The sequence below is a fragment of the Gekko japonicus genome, unplaced genomic scaffold, assembly GCF_001447785.1.
Source record: "Gekko japonicus isolate JY-2015 unplaced genomic scaffold, Gekko_japonicus_V1.1 scaffold3276, whole genome shotgun sequence".
Taxonomy (NCBI): Eukaryota; Metazoa; Chordata; class Lepidosauria; order Squamata; family Gekkonidae; genus Gekko; species Gekko japonicus.
Genome location: NW_015165923.1, coordinates 122,912 through 145,398, shown reverse-complemented (window position 1 = coordinate 145,398; position 22,487 = coordinate 122,912). Strand labels below are relative to the sequence as shown.

The 22,487-nt window shown below is 41.3% G+C and overlaps 2 protein-coding genes across 2 annotated transcripts in view; one reads left to right on the top strand and one right to left on the bottom strand.

Moving 5' to 3' along the window:
- Positions 1 to 12,774, top strand: part of ANGPTL1 (angiopoietin like 1) — a 24,810-nt gene extending 12,036 nt beyond the window's left edge. Inside the window, exons 3-5 of the mRNA XM_015411415.1 lie at positions 7,967 to 8,160; positions 9,163 to 9,433; positions 12,094 to 12,774. Of these exons, the coding sequence (XP_015266901.1) occupies positions 7,967 to 8,160; positions 9,163 to 9,433; positions 12,094 to 12,281 (653 nt within the window). The 3' untranslated portion in view covers positions 12,282 to 12,774. The remainder of the gene's footprint in view (positions 1 to 7,966; positions 8,161 to 9,162; positions 9,434 to 12,093) is intronic.
- RALGPS2 (Ral GEF with PH domain and SH3 binding motif 2) overlaps positions 1 to 22,487 on the bottom strand; it is a gene marked incomplete at its 3' end in the record, with an annotated part of 88,359 nt that overhangs the window by 24,158 nt on the left and 41,714 nt on the right. The gene's annotated exons all lie outside the window — the stretch shown is intronic.

Here is a 22,487-nt window from a genome sequence, read left to right as displayed (position 1 = left end):
TATAATATAATATAATATAATATAATATAGCTGCGGTGGCTCAAGTGGTTAAGACACTGAACTGCAGGCTGTGGAAGGTTGGTAGTTCAGCGGTTCGAGACCAGAGTTTGCCGCATGACGGAGTGAGCTCCTGTCTCTAGTTCCAGCTCCTGCGAACCTAGCAGTTCGAAAGCAAGAAATTGCAAGTAGATAAATAGGTACCACTTCAGTGGGAAGGTAACAGCGTTCCATGCATCTTGGTGTTTAGTCATGCCGGCCAAATGACCATGGAAATGTCTTCGGACAGTGCTGGCTCTTCGGCTTTGAAATGGAGATGAGCACCGCAACCCTAGAGTCGGATTCAACTGGCTTTCGAGCAAGGGAACCTTTACTATAAGGTAGAAGATTCCATTACGAGGTCACCATTTACCTAGGCATCCCAATTTGTAACCTGTTATCTGTACATCTTAATGAGCAGTCAAACCAGGGATTCTTGGGAGTATTATACAGTATTTTATATTATTGATATAACATCAGTTTGCAGGGCAATCTACAGAATACGAGAGAACGAAAAGAGATAATATAATGGCAGGATTTAGAGCTCTACTCCCCAAGGTAGAGAAATGTCAAATTCTCCCATATCTGGAAGGGGACCACTTTCCCTTATTTTTATACATTCATCTGGACTCAGGGGATCCTAATCTGGTGTCCAGATATCCCATTCTGACAGCACCCCTGCAAAGGTATGGATGCTGATCCAGATGGTCCACTGAATTAGCCCAAAGTGTAAGAGAAATCTTAACACCTGAAAAGCTGCTGGAACCCTGTCAACCACCTGGGAATCAGATGGTTGTCTATGATCCCATAGTTAAGCATGGAAATTCTTATACCAAGAATTAAAACCACTTCTTTATCCCCATAATACTAAATCCATTAAACTGTATAATGTTTCCAAATCATGGTTTAATCCAAGCTATGTGGCAGCAAAAAAAGTGTTAACTCGAACTTACTGACAATATCTGATTTCTGAAGAAAAGGGTAAACAAGAAGCTCAGCTCCAATTGCTGACCCCCTCAAAAAAGAATATAAATTGTTGATATTATGCAGTAAGAAAAAATATTCTAGAGAAGTATGGGGACAATTGATTCAAGTAGCAAAGGACAAAAATACATCCTTTTTGGGAGATTAATTACGGGCAGACTTTCCAGAACTAAGTCCTTAATATCTTCTTGTATACTGCCTGACCAAAGGGCCTCCAAAGTCCATTTCCGTTAGTAATAGACAACTTAACCAAATGCCCCCCGGTAACCACAGGTGAGATTAAATCCCACATAGAGCTACTGAAAAATGCTAAAGCTCCAGGCTACAATGGTATTTATCCAGAACTCCTGAAAGAAAATAAGGATTGGTGGGCCTCCTTTCTAGCCACTCTCTTTACTTATATTGATGACTCAGGCTGTATGCCTGAGCAATGGGGTTTGGCCATAGTAGTGCCATTCTATAAAAAGGGTAGAGAGGATCCATCAAACTACAGGCTGATTAGTCTGCTGACTGTTACAAACAAATCGTATGTTGGGCATCTTCTAGATAAATTTTTAGATTGGTACAACCAAGAGAACATCCTAGTAGAAGAGCTACTTTCAGATCCGGGAGAACCATGCTTGATCAATGCCTGATTATTTAAAATCTCATTGAGAAATATTCAACCAAGGGAGTAACTTCACTATATGTTACTTTTGTTGATTTTTAATCCACATTTGATTCTATATCTGGAACTTAGCTATGGGACAAACTGCTAAACGTATCCATAGATAGAAGACTCTGATATCTTTTATGGGCTTTGCATGATCAAACTTTGCTAAGAGTTAGATGTAGTATACAAGGACACGTTACTGAGTCTATTCAAACTTTTAAAGGGGTCAGGCAAGGGTGCCTATTAGCTCCAATTCTATTTATTGTCGATATAAATAATCTATCTGGCTGGCTCAATACCCCTGAGCTTCATCCCCCTAAACTTGCCAATAGGCCTGTATCAGTGCTTCTATACACTGATGACACAGTGTCACTTTCAAGAACTCCAGTAGGTCTTAGGAGAGCTCTTAGGAAACTCTCCTCATATTGTGAAAGCCTATTTCTCTCTACCAGAAAAGCAAAATAGTAGCCTTTGGGAATAGACTCAAGAACAGGTCACAGTCGATTAACAGCCATCAGACTGAGCAAGTTAAAATTTTTAAATATCTTGGTAGTTCTACAGGATTCAGGCTCTAGGGTCAACCATAGCAAATTTGTTGCCAATCAAGGAGAAAGATCAGCAAATAGTATAGCAAAATTTCATTGATCACAAGGGGGATATTATGTCCTGGCAGCTCTTAAACTATTCAGGGCTAAAACGTTGGTCCAATTACTGTATGGGACATTTGTAGGGCCACCCAGCTCGTGTTTTGCTCCCCAAGAAAGTCTGCAATCTAAGTTTCTAAGAACAATTCTACAGGTCCCCAGTTGTGTGCCTAATGCTAGGTTGAGAGTGGAGATAGGCAGCATTAGAGTTGAAGCATGGGTATGTGTGTGTGTATGTGTGTGTGGCTAAAGGGACACTTTAATCCCCAAGGTTTATTCCCCCTTATAGAGACAATTTTCAATCTAACTGGCTTAAGTCTGTTCAGAACCATATTGTCAGGATTGGCTTCTCTCCTCATGCTCTCCTATCCCGTGGTTAAGATAAGGCAAAGAGAATAGTTAAGCAGAGGATTGAAAGCAAAGAATGCTAAACTGATATTGCTAGTCTACAAAATGTGTATGTGTGGTCAAACTTTCAAAATACTGTGAAGCCGGCAGCTTATCTAACGTCTTTAGAAATAAACGTATTCAGAAGGACGTTTACCCTGGCAAGGTGTTTGGTCCTCCTTTCTGTAGGCTTTGCTCCTGTCCACTAAGAGGTTGAAACCACAGAACACATGTTTTTAGCTGCCCATATTATAATGAAGCATGTGATGAGATTATTACTCCATTGTTAGGCAAATTCTCTGGTCTCACTGAAAAAATTAGCCTTGATTATTTTCAATCTGATAAGAATGCCAATATTACTCATCAAGTAGCTAAATTCTGTCTGATGACATTTAGGTCTTGGAATCTGTACTGTAACTAGAGTTTAATTTTTATTGTTTTATTTGGTCTACTGCATGCCTGAATTTTAAAGTGTAAATGTGTTATATGATTGGTCAAATGACCATAATAAAGAACTAACAAATGAATGTTGGCATCTTAGGAGGCAGCTCCAGATTCAAGGGACATCTAACAAGAAAGGGCAGAGTCACTGCACAAAGTAGGAGACCTTTGGGTAGCTGAGGGCAAGGGAAAGTCATGTGCAGAGATGTGTTGGGATATGACAGCAGAGAAATGGCGGGCAAGGAACTGGAGGTTTTTGAGGGTTAGGATGAGGAATTTACAATGAATCCAGGAGTGGACAGGAATATAGAGTAGCTGTTTCATGAGGGCTGTGTCAAGCTCAGGCCTAACTTTCATTTCCTTAAGTTCTGCTTTCCTTTCCCTTCGCTTATCATGTCGAATTCCTGGGTGTATGTGTGTTGTAGGAGTGCATGGGGTAGTAGCTATAATTATTCTTCAAGCTGTGCCCCAAGAGCTGGTTCTCGTGTGATTGACCCTGGAGACTTTCTGTGCCTAGGCTAGGTTAGATAGGGTACCATACATCTGTCTGTATTGCCACAGAAACGCTGGGGGTTACGTGTGACATATGCAAGTGTGGAATTTTATGCCTTTACCTATAACCTGTAAGTTCCCACCATTTTCTTCAGTCCTAACAAAAGTTCTTGTACCTACAACAAGTATATCTTCAATACAGCATTTCACTGCCAATAGTGTGTGTGGAGAGTGTTTTAGCTGGGGACCTGACAGGCTGTCACACAGTGAGAATTACAAGGAATTTAGACAGCTGAATGCAAGATAAAAGTGAAAAGTAAGAAATGAGTAGAAATGTAAGAAATGCCAGAGAGGAGGAAACTGTGGTAGTCAGTAAGAAGTAATGACCACAGAATGAAGGAGAGTTCTCACTGCTTTGGTGGAGAGGGGCATACATCTGTTAAGCTGTAAAGGACAAAGCAGCATTACTTGGTGACAAGGCTAAAGGTGGGAAGCAAAACAGAGAACCAAAGATAAAGCCAAGAATTCATACTTGTTCCATAGGGTAGAAAGTGGTGCTATCAATAAGTATAAATATACAAGAGATTTGATTCTCCAGTCCATGACAGAACATGCCTACAGTCATTGATCTTCCATACTTTCCTCAGCAAAGTTTATTCCCATGGTTGCAGGACTCATGTAGAGTAATAGCCATGAGGACCAGGAGACTGCAGGGATACAGGATGAAATCACCACTTTCTGCCTTTTCCATGAACTGAGTTCTGCTGTAGGAAGAGGAAGAAAGGAGAGATTTCACATTTCTCCCCACTACAGTCTCTTGACCTGCATGGCTATAATTCACATGGTTCAACATCCAAGAATAAAACACCTTGGGTCAAAATTGACTGCTGGAGGAAGGGGGAGCCAGGAAGATCTATGATAGTTATGCTAGATCCAGCTTATGGAGGGGTTTGGATGAAAAGATGAGAAGTTCAGCTTTGGACATACTGACTGAAATATTCATATTCTGCTTTTCCTCAGGGATTCAAGACGATTAATATAATGACAAGCAGAAAAATTAAATAATGCCACAAATATATGAAGTGCATGTTCATATATGAAAAACCAAATTAAAATTTTTATCCTCAAATAATGCTAGAGGCAACTTCAACTGAATGTCCCCTGAAATGGACAGTCTTACAAGCTTCCTAAGAAATAAGCAATGATTGTGCCCTCCAGTAGGCCATTTAATAAAATCAGTCCAATTACTAAGAAGTCTTTGGATTTTAATTGTAATTTATGTATCAAATTGTGTAAGCTGCCCTGAGCCTGTTTCGCGGGGAGGGCGGGGTATAAAATAAATAAATAAATAAGTCTTAGATTGAGCCAAGCAGGTAATCACAGATATATAAGACAGCAACATAAATAAAAGTAGACTAAAAAGGTAAAGGTTCCCTTGTTCGAAAGCCAGTCGAGTCCGACTCTAGGGTTGCGGTGCTCATCTCCGTTTCAAAGCCGAAGAGCCAGCGCTGTCCGAAGATGTTTCCGTGGTCATGTGGCCGGCATGACTAAACACCAAGGCGCACGGAACGCTGTAGACTAGGTGAATGCAATTGGAACAGGGGTTCCTATAAGGAAATGCAGTCCTTTAGATACATGGGTCCATGGTCATAAAGGCCTTTAAGAGTAAGAACTAGCACCTTGAATTGAAGCTGGAAACAAGTAAGTAGCCAGCGAAATTGTTTCGGAGCAGGAGTTATATGTTCAAAGCAGCTTACCTCACTCAAAATGCTGACTGCCACATTCTTCATTAATTAAAGGTTCTAAGTCTTGTTTAAAGGAAGCCCTAAACAGAGAGGTTTATAGTAGTCCAGTATGGACTGGCACACCTAAGTCATATGTCCAGGAAGTTAGAACATATACGTGCAAACCAAATGTAACCGAAACAGCACTAAGATAAAGTAAAACTATCAGACAGGCAATAGGAGATTGGAGAAAAGCCCCCCCACACATACACAGTGTGCAACACTGTAGCGGAACTACTTCTGATGAACTAGGAACACACATGTACTTGTATATTCATGAGGACTACCAACATTCCAAATAAAAGGGCTGGGTTTAATTAAAGGCAAGCCAACATTGCTGGAAGCTGGTTACAAAAACAACCCTCCTAAAACCCATAGTCGCTCCAGTCGACACTTGGCCTTTAAAACCTGGTCTAGCAACAAATTCCCAGATGAGAGGAACATATACCAGAGTACAGACATGTGGGACTGCAAATATTAGTTAAATAATCTTTGTATTCATGCATCCCAGCCATCCTCTTCCCTCTGCCTTGGAAATTTTCATTAATAAGATCCTGGGTTCAGACCTTGCCAGTTAAAAGGATCTGGGATGCCCGCTGCAAAAACAACTTCTCCTGAGACCTTAGATAGCCATTGCTGGAGTAGTAGGACCAAGGGCCTGACCCAGTATAAAGCAAAAGGAATTCAATCCTCATGACATTAACCACTATAAACTACGCTATTTACCTTAGTCTTTTAAAAGCTACGTATTTTGCTTAGAAAATGTATAATTGTTTGTAACTGTCTGAAAGATTAGTCATGTAATTATAAGTTTTCCAATGTTCGGTTTATTATTGCTAAAACCTAAGCTACTCTTTGCTATAAGGCGACAGTAGCATAAAAGAGTTTACATTTTATTGTGCAGTGTCATAACATAGCAATGCTAGAGGCAGTCCTACGTGGGGATACAGGGGCTCGCTCTTCAATGGCTTGCCTCTTTTCTCCAAGGTTGGGGACAGAGGTTGGCGATAGGGGAACAGCAGTCCCGGAAGCACCCACTTGAGTGTGGTGTGCCTCAGGGGGCAGTGCTTTCCCTGATGTTGTTTAACATCTACATGTGCCCCCTCGCCCAGATTGCCAGGAGGTATGGGCTGGGTTGCCATCAATATGCAGATGACACCCAGCTCTATCTGATGTTGGGTGGCCGGTTGGGCTCCATCCCAGACGATCTGAACCGGGCATTACTGGCTGTGGCTGGGTGGCTTAGGCTGAGCCGGTTGAAACTAAACCCAGTGAAGACGGAGGCCCTGTGCCTGAATCAGTGTGGGGTTGGGGCTCCCTCTCCTGACCTTCGATGGGGCGCCGTTGGTGCCAACGTCAGAGGTTAGGAGTTTGGGAGTGCTGCTGGATCCCTCTCTAACAATAGAGGCCCAGGTAGCAGCCACTGCCGGATCTGCATTTTACCATCTTAGGCAGCTTCGGCAGTTGGTTCCCTTCCTCGACCGCGATGACCTGGCCACAGTGATCCATGCGACGGTCACCTCAAGGCTAGACTACTGTAACGCTCTCTACATGGGGCTGCCTTTGTCGCAGATCTGGAAGCTGCAGCTGGTGCAGAATGCTGCGGCCAGGCTGCTGATGGGCCTCCCCAAGTGGGAGCACATCCAGCCTGGGCTGAAAGCGCTGCACTGGCTGCCAATAGCGTACAGAATCCGCTTCAAAGTGCTAGTACTTACCTTTAAAGCCGTACATGGCCAGGGTTCGACTTACCTGAGGGACCGCCTTTCCCCATATATACCCCCAAGAGCACTTCGGTCGGGGACACAACACCGCCTGGTGATTCCAGGCCCCCAGGAGGCAAAGCTTGCTGCAACCAGGGCCAGATCCTTTTCAGTGGTGGAACGAGCTCCCAAAGAAAATCAGGGCCCTGCGGGACCTTATGCAGTTCCGCAGGGCCTGCAAGACGGAGCTCTTCTGCCAGGCTTTTACATAGGGGCCGCCACTACCACCACCATTAGTGGTGGAGATAACAATGGGGATAGGGACAGTCCCAGGAAGTTCAGCCACAATCTTGACACTGACACTGCTGGACTAGCTGACCATCGACAGGACAATATTGCCCCCAAGGAAATAAATTATTTGGAGGCTATCTTGTTTGCATGGAACACTTTATTCTGTTTATGTTATTTAATGGTTTTCTGTTTTATCCTGTTTTTATGTATGGGCTTGTGCCCTCTTGTAAGCCGCCCTGAGCCCACACGCGGGGAGGGCGGGGGTAAAAATGTTAATGAATAAATAAATAAATAAATAAATAAGGCAATATCAGAGCTCCATGCCCTATTTTGTTAGCTCTTCAAGGCAATCAGCTGGCCAATATGTGAAACCAGATGCTGAACTGGAATGACCACTGGGTCTGATCCAGCAGGGCACTTTTTATGTTCCTGTAACAGTTCTACAGCTTCAACAGTTTAATCAAGATATGTTATTTGCCAATACAAGTAATATCACAAAAGTCCATTTTTTTTCCATTTTCAAAAAAATGAAATTCTTCCCCTCCCTTCCAAAAGGTCCATTTAAAGACTGTCAACAAGCGAAACAAGCTGGCTATTCCAGCAGTGGGATTTATATGATCAAGCCTGAAAACAGCAATGGACCAATGCAGTTATGGTGTGAGAACAGCCTTGATCCTGGAGGTTGGACAGTTATCCAGAAAAGAACAGATGGCTCTGTAAACTTCTTCACAAACTGGGACAATTACAAGGTAGATTATTTTTTTTAAAATCCAGGGGATAACAAGCTATGGTGTTAGATAACGAACTACGGTGTGGTATGTACACTCAAGGGAAAACTGAAATAGACAGTAACCAAAGGAACGGCTGTAGGAAGCTGTTCAGAGTTTTACACCAAACCTATCCGCTTGTAACAGTGTTAGGCTATGAGGGCATTGTACTTTGTGAATTATTTATTCTAATCCCCCATTCTATCTGAACATCTTCTCATGTCACATCAACAGTTAAGTCTGTGAGCCTTCGGGCTAACAATTTTCTTTTCAATTCTCTGAAGCACTTAAGAACAGTATTATACTGTTCTCATCCTAAGATTAACCACTCTTGATCATGAATCCCCCTGCCGATGAAGGATGTATTGTTGGGGAATTTAACTCAGATGTCTGGATTCTATGATGCACAAGCAGAATGGTATGACATGACTGCCACCAGGAACCTCCAGAGACCTCCTAACAGTTGACACTGGAGGTTGTGGGCCCTTGCGAATAAAAACCACACATTCTGGGGGGCTGCACTGGAGAACCGGAGAGGGACAACTTCTGTGCCAAAGAAGTCCCACCACTGATAGAAGAGGAAAGGGTAATTTCACTCAATTCCTTTCCACACTACAGCTCTCACTGGCTTTTTGTCCATATGGGTCCCATGACCACCAATAACCATATGTTAAAGATCTTGGGGCACAGAAGATGGGAAATATCTGCTTAATAGTGCATCCTTGCATTGCATTAAATACCTACTTAAGTGCATCCTTACATTTCGTAGGATCCAGTTAAGAGTATCCTGACACTGTATGTGCAGGGGAGAAAGAGATGAACACCATGTTTCTACCTGTAGCGCCCCCCCATCTCAAGGCTAAAATATTAAGTTTATCCTGCGTTTAAAAGTGTAAAGGATATACAATATAATACATGTTAACTGCAGACATACTGCTTTCTATCAAATGAAAAGTAATCTAATCAAATTGTTTGTTTTGACAGAAAGGATTTGGAAACGTTGCTGGAGAATACTGGCTGGGACTGGAAAATATTTTTTTGCTTAGCAATCAGGACAATTATAGACTTCTAATTGAACTGGAAGACTGGTCTAATAAAAAAGTCTATGCAGAATACAGCAGTTTTCGCTTGGAGCCAGAAAGTGAATACTATAGGTTGCGTCTAGGCACTTACCAGGGGAATGCTGGTGACTCCATGATTTGGCACAATGGAAAACAATTTACAACACTGGATCGAGACAGAGACATGTACACAGGTAGGGAATACTATCCTTCACTAAGAGAACTGTTCTGAGATTGCACTGATGAAATAATTCTGATCAGGAACCAGAGAGTATGATTACAAACCCCCACCCCCAAACTTGTATACAAATACAAACTACGTACCATCTACATGTTACTTTGGACCATGGTAAAACCATGTCAGTTTAACATGCCAAAAAATTTTTAATGGACCACAGAGAAAGTAAGGCTAGGATAGAGTGACTAACCTGCAGGCTCAGGCTATACTTGATTAGAGCCACATGGTTAAAATGTGGGCTTACAGAATCGGATTCCTCCCATCCTATTCTTTGAACAGCAGACCAAGATTGTTGGGGAAGAATGTTGCCTACTGGGAACAGGATTAAAAAAAACCCTTAAGCCTATATGGCCACATCTACTGAGGTGAAGGGGTTAGAGGCCCAGGAGACTGTGTTAAAACAGCAGCAGTGCCTTACAGAACTTTTGAGCACAGCCCAATTTTGAGACCAGTAGGCAAATGTGTTACCTAATCTATTTACTCAAGGTGGATTTAGACAGCCTGAACAATAGGCTGGAAGGTCATAAATAAGGATTCAAAGCATCTGAAACTTCACATTAATCAAAAATAGATCCTGAAAATCTTTCACAGATCCAAGTGACAGAGAGGAAAGGAAAGACTAACTTCACATTAATCAAAAATAGATCCTGAAAATCTTTCACAGATCCAAGTGACAATGAGCCTATAGACTCCTCACCAGAATTACCTCTTGCCCTTTAAGGGTGTTAGGCAAAAGACTGTACAAACCCGCATGTAAAAAAATAAGAATTTCCTTAATGGAAGTATGGAGAGTGGTAAGACTAACTTTTGCACCACCTGAAGAATGTTTACCACATGACTTCATAGATAATGTTTGTCGAAGGTTAACTGGAAGCCAACAGAAGCTTTAAGCACCATCTTGTCAGGCAGCTACTGACAGTTCTACTCTGAGAAACAAGGCCTTCTTGACTAAAGAGGCACAGTGCAAACACTTGTCTCTTGTCTGACTTTTTGCAACACCAAGAAGATGAGTGGAAAAGTTGAACAGTCAACTATCTAGAACTTAGAGAAGAATCCCTGTTCTCAGTTACAGATAGAAGAAGTGAACAGTTCTGATGATCCAAACCTGCTCATGATGTCCTGTAAAATGTTCCTCATTATGTACTTGCTATTAATTCAATCAATCCCATTTGCCTAGAGCACACCTGTCAGAACTGGGGTTCTGGCAGGAGAATCCAAAGATATAGACAGTTCAAACGAAGCCCCCTCTTCAAGTGTATCCAATCATACTCCGCAAACATTCCACCTAGCTCCTACACTCCCCCCCCCCTTGTGAATATATGGATCCCTTATTTAAAACAGCGAAGCAGGCACAGCTTGGCTTCAAGGTCATCCCTGATCAGGGAAGATATCTTGAGAAGTTACGTCGCCTACGATAGAGCAGTTCACACACTCAGCCACTCACACAACCCCTGCAGGAATTTCCCTCCCCTTACGAATCATGGCAAACTAGAGAACAAGTTTGACAACATCCTGAATGTGTGCCATCTTTAGGAGCTTCCTGAAGAGGACTCAGGAACAGTGCCCACTATTTAGTACAACAGGTTTTGGCTGTGGAGTTGTCAGCCTGTACTATGACATACTTGCCCTTCAGACTGTGGGAGAGGGATCACCTCCTCTGAATCTCTTCCTTTAGGAAAACTTACTGGGCTTCCTTTGGTTTCATCAGGCTGTTTGGGACAAATCACACAACTCCTCTTCCCTTGCTTCTTCCCCTGCAGCATAATCTCACTCTTTGTTAATTAGATAATTTGGAGGAGAACAAACAGAAAATGCTAGTGTAACAGCCAGCGTGGTACAGTGGTTAGAGCAGCCCCCCCAACTGGTGCCCATTGCACCCACCAGTACTTCCCATGGTGCCCACCTAGTTTTCAGAAAGTGGGTGGGGCTACTGTAAGGCAGGGCCTGTTACTGGCTGCCCTCATTCAAATTAAAGGGTTTTCCATAGCAAGAAAGCCCTGGTTCCATTCTCCTTTCAGATTTTCCATCTTCCCAGGAAAAGGGAGATTTTCCATTTGGCGCTGCCTCCTGTAGCATCCATTTTGAGAGGGGTGCTCACCACCCCTATCAAAATTCTAAATGTGCCTGCAAGCCCCAAAAGGTTGGGGACCTCTGGGTTACACTGTCAAAGCAGAATCTCTGACTGAAATCCCTGCTTTGCCATGGAGACTTACTGGGTGACCTTGTACCAATCATACAGTCTTAGGATAACCTACCTCGCAGAATTTGTTGCAGCGATAAAATAGGAGAGGAGAATGATGCAAACCACTCTGTGTCCCCAATGGGGAGAAAAGGTTGGGTACAAGTAAATAAATAATTAAAAAGTGGTTCTCCTATCAAAGACAGAAGATGGGGGAAGGGGAATTCTGCCGCCAGAAAAAATGAATATTTTTGTTAGTCCTACATCCAGAGTCAGAGGAGAAAAAGTTGTCTGCTTCATAATATGCCACCAAAAGAAGAAAGTCATTTGAAGGGCTACATAGTGGTGTTTTGCATGTTTCAGAATCTAAAGATAATTTAAACTCCTTGGATGCCTATGCTGTGATACTGCAGTTAATATTCTATTTCTTCCTACAGGAAACTGTGCCCACTTTCACAAAGGAGGCTGGTGGTACAATGCTTGTGCTCATTCTAATCTCAATGGAGTGTGGTATAGAGGAGGACATTACAGAAGCAAGCACCAAGATGGGATTTTTTGGGCTGAGTACAGAGGAGGATCATACTCACTAAAAGCAGTTCAGATGATGATCAGACCCATTGACTGAGAAACTCTCAAAACAAAAAAATCCCTTGTTCTTGAAGTTCAGACAGATATTGTGTTTCATGTTGTTTTGCACAGTTTAACCTTACAAAATGCAGGGCCTAAGAGGTATTCTTTTAAATATATCTGTCATATTCCATGTGCTAATTATACAAGTTCCTATGGCTTACAAAGCAAACAGGAAGGTACATTTAAATCTGTTAATATAAAATGTATGGGCTTTAACAGCAGCAATATGACCTACATGTTTTGTAGGCAACAGTGAAAATCGTGGATATAGAATGGTTGAACTCTGGAACTTAAGTATGTGAAACTGTTATTGTGTGTTCATGTACAGATAAATAGTTTTAAATCTATGAAAATGAATTTAAGTTTTTATTTCAAATGAAATATGAAATATTTTCCAATGAAATATAGATGCACAATGGCAACAGACAAAGAACTGGAGAGAAAATCTAGTTTTGCAAAGATTTTTAATCAAATAAAGAATTATTATTTCAACCCAGTTACTAATGGTTACTGTTGCACGGTCTAGCTGATACAAGATGTAAATCCAGCTGCCAGAGTGGGGGTAGAGGATCATGCTTATATCTTAATTCTAAATAAATTATTTACAAAGGGCTTTTTGCAAGTGCGCAAAGTCGATGTGATACATTCTCAAGTCATCTGTTTCAACTAAATTATGACGCTAGTATTATTAGCCCCACATTACAGATGGGTGTGACGTTGAGGCAGAGTTGAAGGGGGTATGGAAGGATTCTATCAGTGGTATAGATTAGGGTCCTCAACATGGTGCTCGTAGATGCCATGGTACACGATATGTTTTCTGGTGCCCACCAACTGTGTGACTGAAGCAAAGCCATGGCGGCCATTTTATGCCTGGCTTTGCTTCCTGTGGCAGCACTTACTATACCATGCCAGAATTCCAAAGGTGCCCACAGGTTCAAAAAGGTTGGGAACCCCTGGTATAAATCATTTGCCAAAAGAAAAGCTGGCAATACAGATTAAAAGAGCAAATTTTCTCTCAAACTTAATTCTGGTTTATTATAATGACAAGGTGATGAATACATGAGATGTGTCAAGCTAATAGGATGTGAAAATGAGGGACAGAACAGAAGCATGCAAAAAGTTTCATCAGCTAACCTACTCACCCCAGTCTACCTGCCATCTCAAACTACCCTTTGTACCAGTGCAGGATCAGGAAGGCAGAGGAGGATCCACTATGTCTCAGGAAGTGACTTTTTCTTAAAAGCTAGAGGACATCAATGAACCTCCACTTCACATCCTTTTCATATATAGTAATGTTTAACTTTGACTAAACCACCACACAAATTACTCAATATATTTAATCTTCATTGAATCTATTTACCTATTAATGAGCTTACTTGATGCATTTTAGGTGTGACTGCTCTTATTAGCAGACTGATATATAAATGAACTTACTCAAAATGAATCTGAACTCCTTAAACTGAATTGCTAATAACATTAAGGTTAGCTTTTTAATTTAACATAGACTACATTTTGAAGACATTCAAAATGTATCATCGAGTACCCCTGAGTGAAAGACTCTGCTCCTGCAGAGCAAATACTTCCAACTCAATTCAGCATATATTGCTCCAGTGCTCTTGGTATTACAATCTCCATAAGGAATTATTTCAAAAGCTCTCTTCACCCCCCGACTATTTGATCAATCTTTCTTTCTGGTGGCATTTATTGAGTAACACTAAGCAGGAGATTACTGAGGCTGAAGCCAGTTTTCTGGTGGATATTCATAAATCCAAACTAAGTATGACTGTATGTGTAATCATTTACAATATGTTAAAATCTTTTTCAATCCTGTATATACTTGATTATGTATGCTATGCCATTCAACTGAATTGAATTGAAATTCAAAATGCACAACAGGATGTCAGATACAGAAGGTTTAGCTTATATAGCTATAACAGGTAAATTGGTTTTTTTTACTATGATGAATCATGGTGTTAAAAAATAAGCCATTAGTTCAATAGTAGCACCGAAGATTGAACAGAAGTGTTAATTTCACAAGGCAACAGAATAATTATTACTTGAATAAACAAGTGGCAGAGCATATTCATGGAGGCTACCAATAGATCAACAGTAGGCTACCAACATTTGCTAAAAGAGGACATGAGAAAATCAAAAACTAGTGTGGAGTTGTTAGAATTTGAAGGTAGGAAACAAAAAATTCACAAGATTCACTTGGCTTGTTTTTTAGAACTTTCTCCAACAACTTTAATTTTGAAGTAGGAATAGAATTTATATTTAAGGATTAATTCTAGCTTTACCAACAGAAACTGAGGGAAAATGTATTTATAAGATTTATTACCATGTGAGTCAAGGAAGCAATCTTACATAACATTTGGAAGGGAAACTCAATTACATGGAGGAAAAGGCTGAAGTATTAGCTGACCTCCATGCGGACATTCTAAAGAGGTGAAAGGATCTTGCCTTTCTCATCCCTCAAGAAAAGATCTATTACAAGCAAGGATATACCATTTAAACTAAGAATTATTTTAGATGAGGACTTTTCGGCACAACACTGGAGAAGTTATGTAAACGCTGATCTCATAAACAGCACACTGAATAACTCTAACCAGGATATTAAAACTAAGGAACATGGATACTAGTGGAAGGACAAAGGAACAGAACTTCTATGATGATTATGATTTCTGTTTTTTTGGAATGATAAGATATAGTACTTTTATATTTTGGGGAAACAAATATTGAAAGTTTAAAGTTACCCATTGAAAGGAGACATATCAAGATGGGTAGTAGTGTAAGTCTGCCTGTAAAGGCAGAAAAGACCAAGAGTAGCAGAAAAAAGCAAAAGTCCAGTAGCACCTTAAAGACAAACAAAATTTGTGGAAGGGTATGAGCTTTTATGAGTCACTGTTCACTTCTTCATATACTTGAAGAAGTGAGCAGTGACTCACAAAAGCCAATACCCTGCCACAAATTCTGTTTGTCTTTAAGGTGCTACTGCACTCTTGTTCTTTTCTGCCATTAAAAGGAAGTAGAATTGATTTAAATTGATTTTTTAAAAAGCCATTTTGCCAAGAAACTGACATTAAAAAGGGAAGATGGAAATACTTAATATCTTTAAAGTCTGGAGATATTTATGCCTCATAACACAGCTAAACAGAAGACTGTGGTTTTAAAAAGTGCATTATGTTTATAGATGCTTGTTTTTTAATTGTTCAGTTTTGTTTTCTTTAGATCTCAGCTGCCTCAAAGAAGTCTTTGGTGAGGGGCAGATACATTTTCTAAATTGTAACATCTAATGGAATGAACTGATTTTAAAATACATGGACTCAGACCCAACAGGATTTATAAGAGCAAGGATCCCCAACCTTTTTGAGCCTGCAAGCACCTTTGGAATTCTGACACAGGGTGATGGGCACAACTATAAAATGTTTGTCAGTAGAAGTAAAGCTTATGCAAAATGTCAAAGTCATGCATAACTCTTAACAGTAACCATTCAACATTTCAGCCAGAAGCTCTGTTAACAAGATGCCTTTTAAAATGAATGTATTCTTTAAAATATTTCTTGCATACATACAGCTTTGACTGTTTTAAAGCAACACACTGACCACCAAAACACAAGGCTGGATGAAGAATGAGCAGTCTCTTTGATGATCATTTTGTGCAGGTACCAGTCTTCTGACTGAAGAGAACTCTGAAGTTTATTCACTCAAGGTCTTGCGGAAAACCTTGTATCCCTGGCCAATGATTACTCAACACTGTACTTGAAGAATTTTATTTAAAATCACTCTCGCTATCCTTGAACTTATTAAACAAACAAAAATTGTAATTATATAGAAAACACTAGAACCTGTAATTGAGATTATAAAAAGCAAATATCATTCCTTATACAGACATAATTACAATAGTCTTACATGAAAAGCTATCTTTTCTGTTTTCTCCAAAGGCGTAATGTTAGACATCTCTGAGAATTCTGAAGAATGACTGTTGCAAACTCTGTTCCATTTGCTCCAGGATTTATATAAAGCATAAAACCATTGATTCATGTGTTATCCTTTTCAAGCCTGAAAACTGTTAAGTTAGCCAGGACACTGAAAAATGCATGTTTGCAGATTTACACAAAAAGCTAAAAAGCAAACTATCAGACCAATTGTTTAGTGTTAGAACCTGCAACAGAACCTGAGGCGGCAGCTAATGCTGAAGCGACTTTTTAAAAAATCTGCACAATCAGTCCTCCAGTGGCTACTGAGAAGGCCTGTTGGGCAAAAATCCCAACTGGCCCCTCCCACTTTCTAAAAAGACTCGACAGGTGCTAGAAAAAGTGTTGGCTGGTGCCACTGCACCCATGAGCACCATGCTGGGGACCCCTTTATTAGAAATATTAAAACAGCTTCAAATATATCGAGGCAAGTTGATGTGATACACAGGTTTAATGATATTAAAGAAAGCAATGGAGCTGTTGATGTCAGATTTTCAGGCTCCCTCCACCACAGAAGCTGAACAGGGATCTATAAATACAGGCTGCGGCATGTCAGATCTCTCCAGCTTTGAACCAGCTGCCCTGGGGCATATGTACTCCGGACACTTTCCAAGCTGCAAGGAACTACTCAGGCATATCACAGTTTTAGGCATGTGGCTGCATTTACAGCAGGAACACCAGACCTGCTCTGCAAGCATTTAAACCAGACTCTATGGAGCAGCCTTGGGGCTTTTTTTTTCTGTTGGCACTTGTCTGGCCCTACTTCTGGCATAGGAGAACCCCAGCAACACCCACCCCAAGCTAGAGTTGTAAAAAGGTAGATGTCAAACTTCCCCCAACCCCAGCATGGGTTTAAATCCTTTTTCCTCCATGCTGTTTCCCTAATAAAAAGGTAAAGGTTCCCTTGCTCGAAAGCCAGTTGAATCCGACTCTAGGGTTGCGGTGCTCATCTCTGTTTCAAAGCCGAAGAGCCAGCGTTGTCCGAAGACATTTCCATGGTCATGTGGCCTGCGTGACTAAACACCAAGGCGCACGGAATGCTGTTACCTTCCCACTGAAGTGGTACCTGTTTATCTACTTGCAATTTCTTGGTTTCGAACTGCTAGGTTGGCAGGAGCTGGAACTAGAAACGGGAGCTCACTCCGCCATGCGGCACACTCGGGTCTCGAACTGCTGAACTACCAACCTTCCACAGCCTGCAGTTCAGTGTCTTAACCACTTGAGCCACCACAGCTCCAATTTCCCTAATACTCCCTACGATTAACAGCCCAAGGAAGGGCAGATTCAAAATAGGAAATGAGACCATAATACCATTAAGCCTTAATCTAATTATTTAAAGCATAAAACCATTGATTCATGTGTTATCCTTTTCAAGCCTGAAAACTGTTAAGTTAGCCAGGACACTGAAAAATGCATGTTTGCAGATTTACACAAAAAGCTAAAAAGCAAACTATCAGACCAATTGTTTAGTGTTAGAACCTGCAACAGAACCTGAGGCGGCAGCTAATGCTGAAGCGACTTTTTAAAAAATCTGCACAATCAGTCCTCCAGTGGCTACTGAGAAGGCCTGTTGGGCAAAAATCCCAACTGGCCCCTCCCACTTTCTAAAAAGACTCGACAGGTGCTAGAAAAAGTGTTGGCTGGTGCCACTGCACCCATGAGCACCATGCTGGGGACCCCTTTATTAGAAATATTAAAACAGCTTCAAATATATCGAGGCAAGTTGATGTGATACACAGGTTTAATGATATTAAAGAAAGCAATGGAGCTGTTGATGTCAGATTTTCAGGCTCCCTCCACCACAGAAGCTGAACAGGGATCTATAAATACAGGCTGCGGCATGTCAGATCTCTCCAGCTTTGAACCAGCTGCCCTGGGGCATATGTACTCCGGACACTTTCCAAGCTGCAAGGAACTACTCAGGCATATCACAGTTTTAGGCATGTGGCTGCATTTACAGCAGGAACACCAGACCTGCTCTGCAAGCATTTAAACCAGACTCTATGGAGCAGCCTTGGGGCTTTTTTTTTCTGTTGGCACTTGTCTGGCCCTACTTCTGGCATAGGAGAACCCCAGCAACACCCACCCCAAGCTAGAGTTGTAAAAAGGTAGATGTCAAACTTCCCCCAACCCCAGCATGGGTTTAAATCCTTTTTCCTCCATGCTGTTTCCCTAATAAAAAGGTAAAGGTTCCCTTGCTCGAAAGCCAGTTGAATCCGACTCTAGGGTTGCGGTGCTCATCTCTGTTTCAAAGCCGAAGAGCCAGCGTTGTCCGAAGACATTTCCATGGTCATGTGGCCTGCGTGACTAAACACCAAGGCGCACGGAATGCTGTTACCTTCCCACTGAAGTGGTACCTGTTTATCTACTTGCAATTTCTTGGTTTCGAACTGCTAGGTTGGCAGGAGCTGGAACTAGAAACGGGAGCTCACTCCGCCATGCGGCACACTCGGGTCTCGAACTGCTGAACTACCAACCTTCCACAGCCTGCAGTTCAGTGTCTTAACCACTTGAGCCACCACAGCTCCAATTTCCCTAATACTCCCTACGATTAACAGCCCAAGGAAGGGCAGATTCAAAATAGGAAATGAGACCATAATACCATTAAGCCTTAATCTAACCACACCGTTGCAAAGCAGTGTGATTGTTTAAGACATGGAAAAAGCATCTAACTATGTTGAATGGCCTTATCTGATGTAATCTTAGATAAATGTAATGATGACAGATTCAAACAGTGGGTCTCAGTAATACACTTAAGATCTATCACTCATGTTTTATTTAATAGGAGGCTCTCAGAATGTTTTGTAAAGGGCAAAGGAACACATAAGCTGCTATTTATTACCATTCCTTTTTGCATTCTTGAGAGAGTCCCTTCCTACTAAAACACAGGAAAATTCAGGTATTGTAGGGGTTAAAATCTCTTTATTTTGAGACTAAAACCACGCCATAGGCAGATGACATAGCACTAAATTTAACTAATCCAGAACACCAGCTTCTAAAAGCTTTTGCAAGCCTGTCAGGTTGTATGGTTAATTTGAATAAACCAGAATGGTTGGGCCCTCAAAGTATCCACTGTGGATAAAAATCATATATATTATCTTCATGGGAGGAAAACACTACTACAACAATATGGATAACTGGGGATTTACAGCAAATAGTGAAGGACCAAGATCACTGGCCACAGCAAAGCATTTTTCTCAAAGCTCTAGGTGCTGCTTCTATTATTTGGGGATAGGAGGGTTAACCACCAAATGTGTGTGTGTGTTTGGAGATCAGATTTTTCTGCAAACCTGGAGCTTTGCTCAGGTTTGTTGAAAGATGTGTATTGTCTGTTCATGGCTCCATTGTCTGTATTTAAATATCCACAGATAAGGCTATGTTGAGAATTAGACATATAGATTATCAAGCAGTAATATCGGCAGCACTGTAGGAATGGAAATGCAAAGTTAAGATTAGACAAGGACAAAACATGCTATATCAAAATCAAGTTTATCTGATATAGTACTAGAGGGGAGACTAATTAAGGAAAATGTCTAAGGCTCTCTCAGTAGCACATTATCCGCAGTACAGTATAAACTGAATTCGTAAAGAACACTGAAATTAATCTGTATACTATTAGCCTCCTGTGGCCACGATCTGTAGATAGTTAAATCCATGGATTGAGGCCACACAGAGGTGTTTCCCAAGGTGTGTTTTAAAAAAATTCTTGTCAGCAAGAAAAAATACCCTGGAAAATAAAGGAGCGTTCTCTGTGCTTCCATTTTTTTTTCTCTTTCCTTACCTGTTTGGTGGAGACTGGGAGCTGCAGCAGGCTGTTTGGGAGTTTCTGCAGGCCCTGCCACTGTGTTGGACGCTGGGAGCTGCTCCAGGCCCTGCTGTGACAGGCACCGGGAGGAGCTCCCGGCTTGGAGCAGCTCCCAGACTTCAAAGCGGTTGGTTGGGCTGGACTTGTGAAATGGGGGGAGATGATATCCCCCCCCCTGAGTTTTGTGGGACCCCACTTGTTATTTATATTACTAGTTATAAGCTGCAGATCTAAGGGTCATACTCTTTGGATACATCAAAGATAAGAGTGAAGAAAGGAGATGAGGAAATGGTTTTTAATTTAATCATAGCTGACAATCTATAGATCTACACACTGGAACAAGACAACCTCACCACTTATTACAGCATGGGTTATGAGAATCTGCCATATTGTACTGCACAAGAATAAACATCAAATCTGAAGCTGACAACTTTATTGAAGATATATAAGTATTTCCATGGCAACTTTCAAGATCATATACAATCCTGTGTATTTTTTCAATGCTGTATAGATTAACCATTATCATAGATGAATTATGTCAAAGTATTTTTCTATTTTTAATCAAAATAAAAAAGGAAAAAAATCACATTCCTAGAAGTGTGGTATTTACTTAAGTTAAAGTTGTCAGCAATAGTAATTGGTTGATGGACCACTGCAGTAATTTGCTCTCTCTCAACCATCAGACTAGGACTACAGGACCTCTTACAAGCTTTCCTTTGTCAGCAAGAAAAATAATCAGATCCTACTGTGATTCTCTGGGCTGCCAACCTGCAACTGGGAAATGGTTCCTACTCATTCAGTTCCTCCACATGAAGGAAATGCTTGCCATGGCTGCCTTTTCCCTCCACAGCTCTGCAGCAGACAGCAAGGCGCTAGGCTAGAGAAAGGTCTGGGGATCACAGCCTATCAATCTAAAGTTTTGAAAGCTGAATGGTTACAGGTTACTGAAAAGGCCAACATGAATCTGAATTGTGTATTTTAGTTTGGGTCCTTTCCTCTCGTTAAACCTTATTTCCAGCAGTCAGGAAGAGCAAAGAATCTCAAGAAGCCAGCTAGATACAGATTTTTTAAAAATATCTTGCCAGAGCCACATAGAAATTATTTAGTCGTTAACTAGCTATTTTGTTTCACAAGCAACAGATGCTTCCTACATATAAGCCCTGCTGAAGACCACAGTGTGGAGTGCCTCAGAAATAGGTTTACCTGGCCTAACACTAAATAGGGTTGCCAACCTGCAGGTGGCACCTAGAAATCTCCTGCTATTATGATTGATCTCCAGGTGATCGAGATCAGTTCCCCTGGAGAAAATAGCTGCTCTGGAGGGCGGACTCTAGGTCATTGTGCTCTGCTGAGGTCTCACCCCTCCCCAAACCCTATCGTCCCCAAGCTCCACCCAGGGCTCTTTTTTAGCAGGAACTCCTTTGCATATTAGGCCACACACCCCTAATGTAGCCAATCCTCCAAGATCTTACAGAGCTCTTCTTACAGGAGCTACTGTAAGCTCTTGAAGGATTGGCTACATTAGGGGTGTGTCACTTAATATGCAAATGAGTACCTGCTACAAAAAGAGCCCTGCGTCCACCCCCAAAATCTCCTGGGTATTTCCTAAGCCAGAGCTGGCAACCCTGACACTAAAGTGCAGTTCTATAATCTTTTACTTCAGGGTCTATCAGTATGAAACACTGTGACAAAAGTTAAGTGTCAGAAACCACTGTGAACAATTATCAGTTATTGCACAAATTCCTAAATACTTTACAAACATGCAAAGGGACAACATTTTACCATCACTGCTGGAGCCCTCACTATTTAATAATGCTGGCCGTCGATTTGGGGATCACTGTCCATCTTGGGGATTTATATTCAGGATACTCAAGCACCTTAAATATTGTTATGAATTTTATTATGGATATGTAATATTGTTTTATTGTATTTCATCTATTTAATCTGGTATTAGCAGCTTGTTAGCCACCCTGAGCCGATTGGAAGGGCGGGATATAAATCTCAAAATAAATAAATTAATTAAATAAATAAATCTTCTTAGGAACTGCTTGACCAAAGTAGCAATGGATCTTAATTATGCCCTATTCACCTTAACACTCATATTGCTATTTTTCCCCCTAAGCACACCTTCCAACTGGCCACCTCTCAGCTCTTCAAACAAGTGGCAGGATTCTAAAAGGGCAAGGGGACTTTTCAGCCTTCTTCCTCCACTGTCTCCCCTACAGAGTTCCATAAACATGCTCACAAGTCCTTCATTAGAAGAAATGTTCCTCCTTTCCACTGTGAAGTACTTGGAGCCTTGCAGAATGCAAGTCACCCTGGAGGAATAGGGTTACTGGTGATCACAGCTACTTGCTGGTTAGTGATGCTATACCAGATAAATTCTGCAGAATCCTTCAAAAGTCTCGTCCTCCAGCATGAGT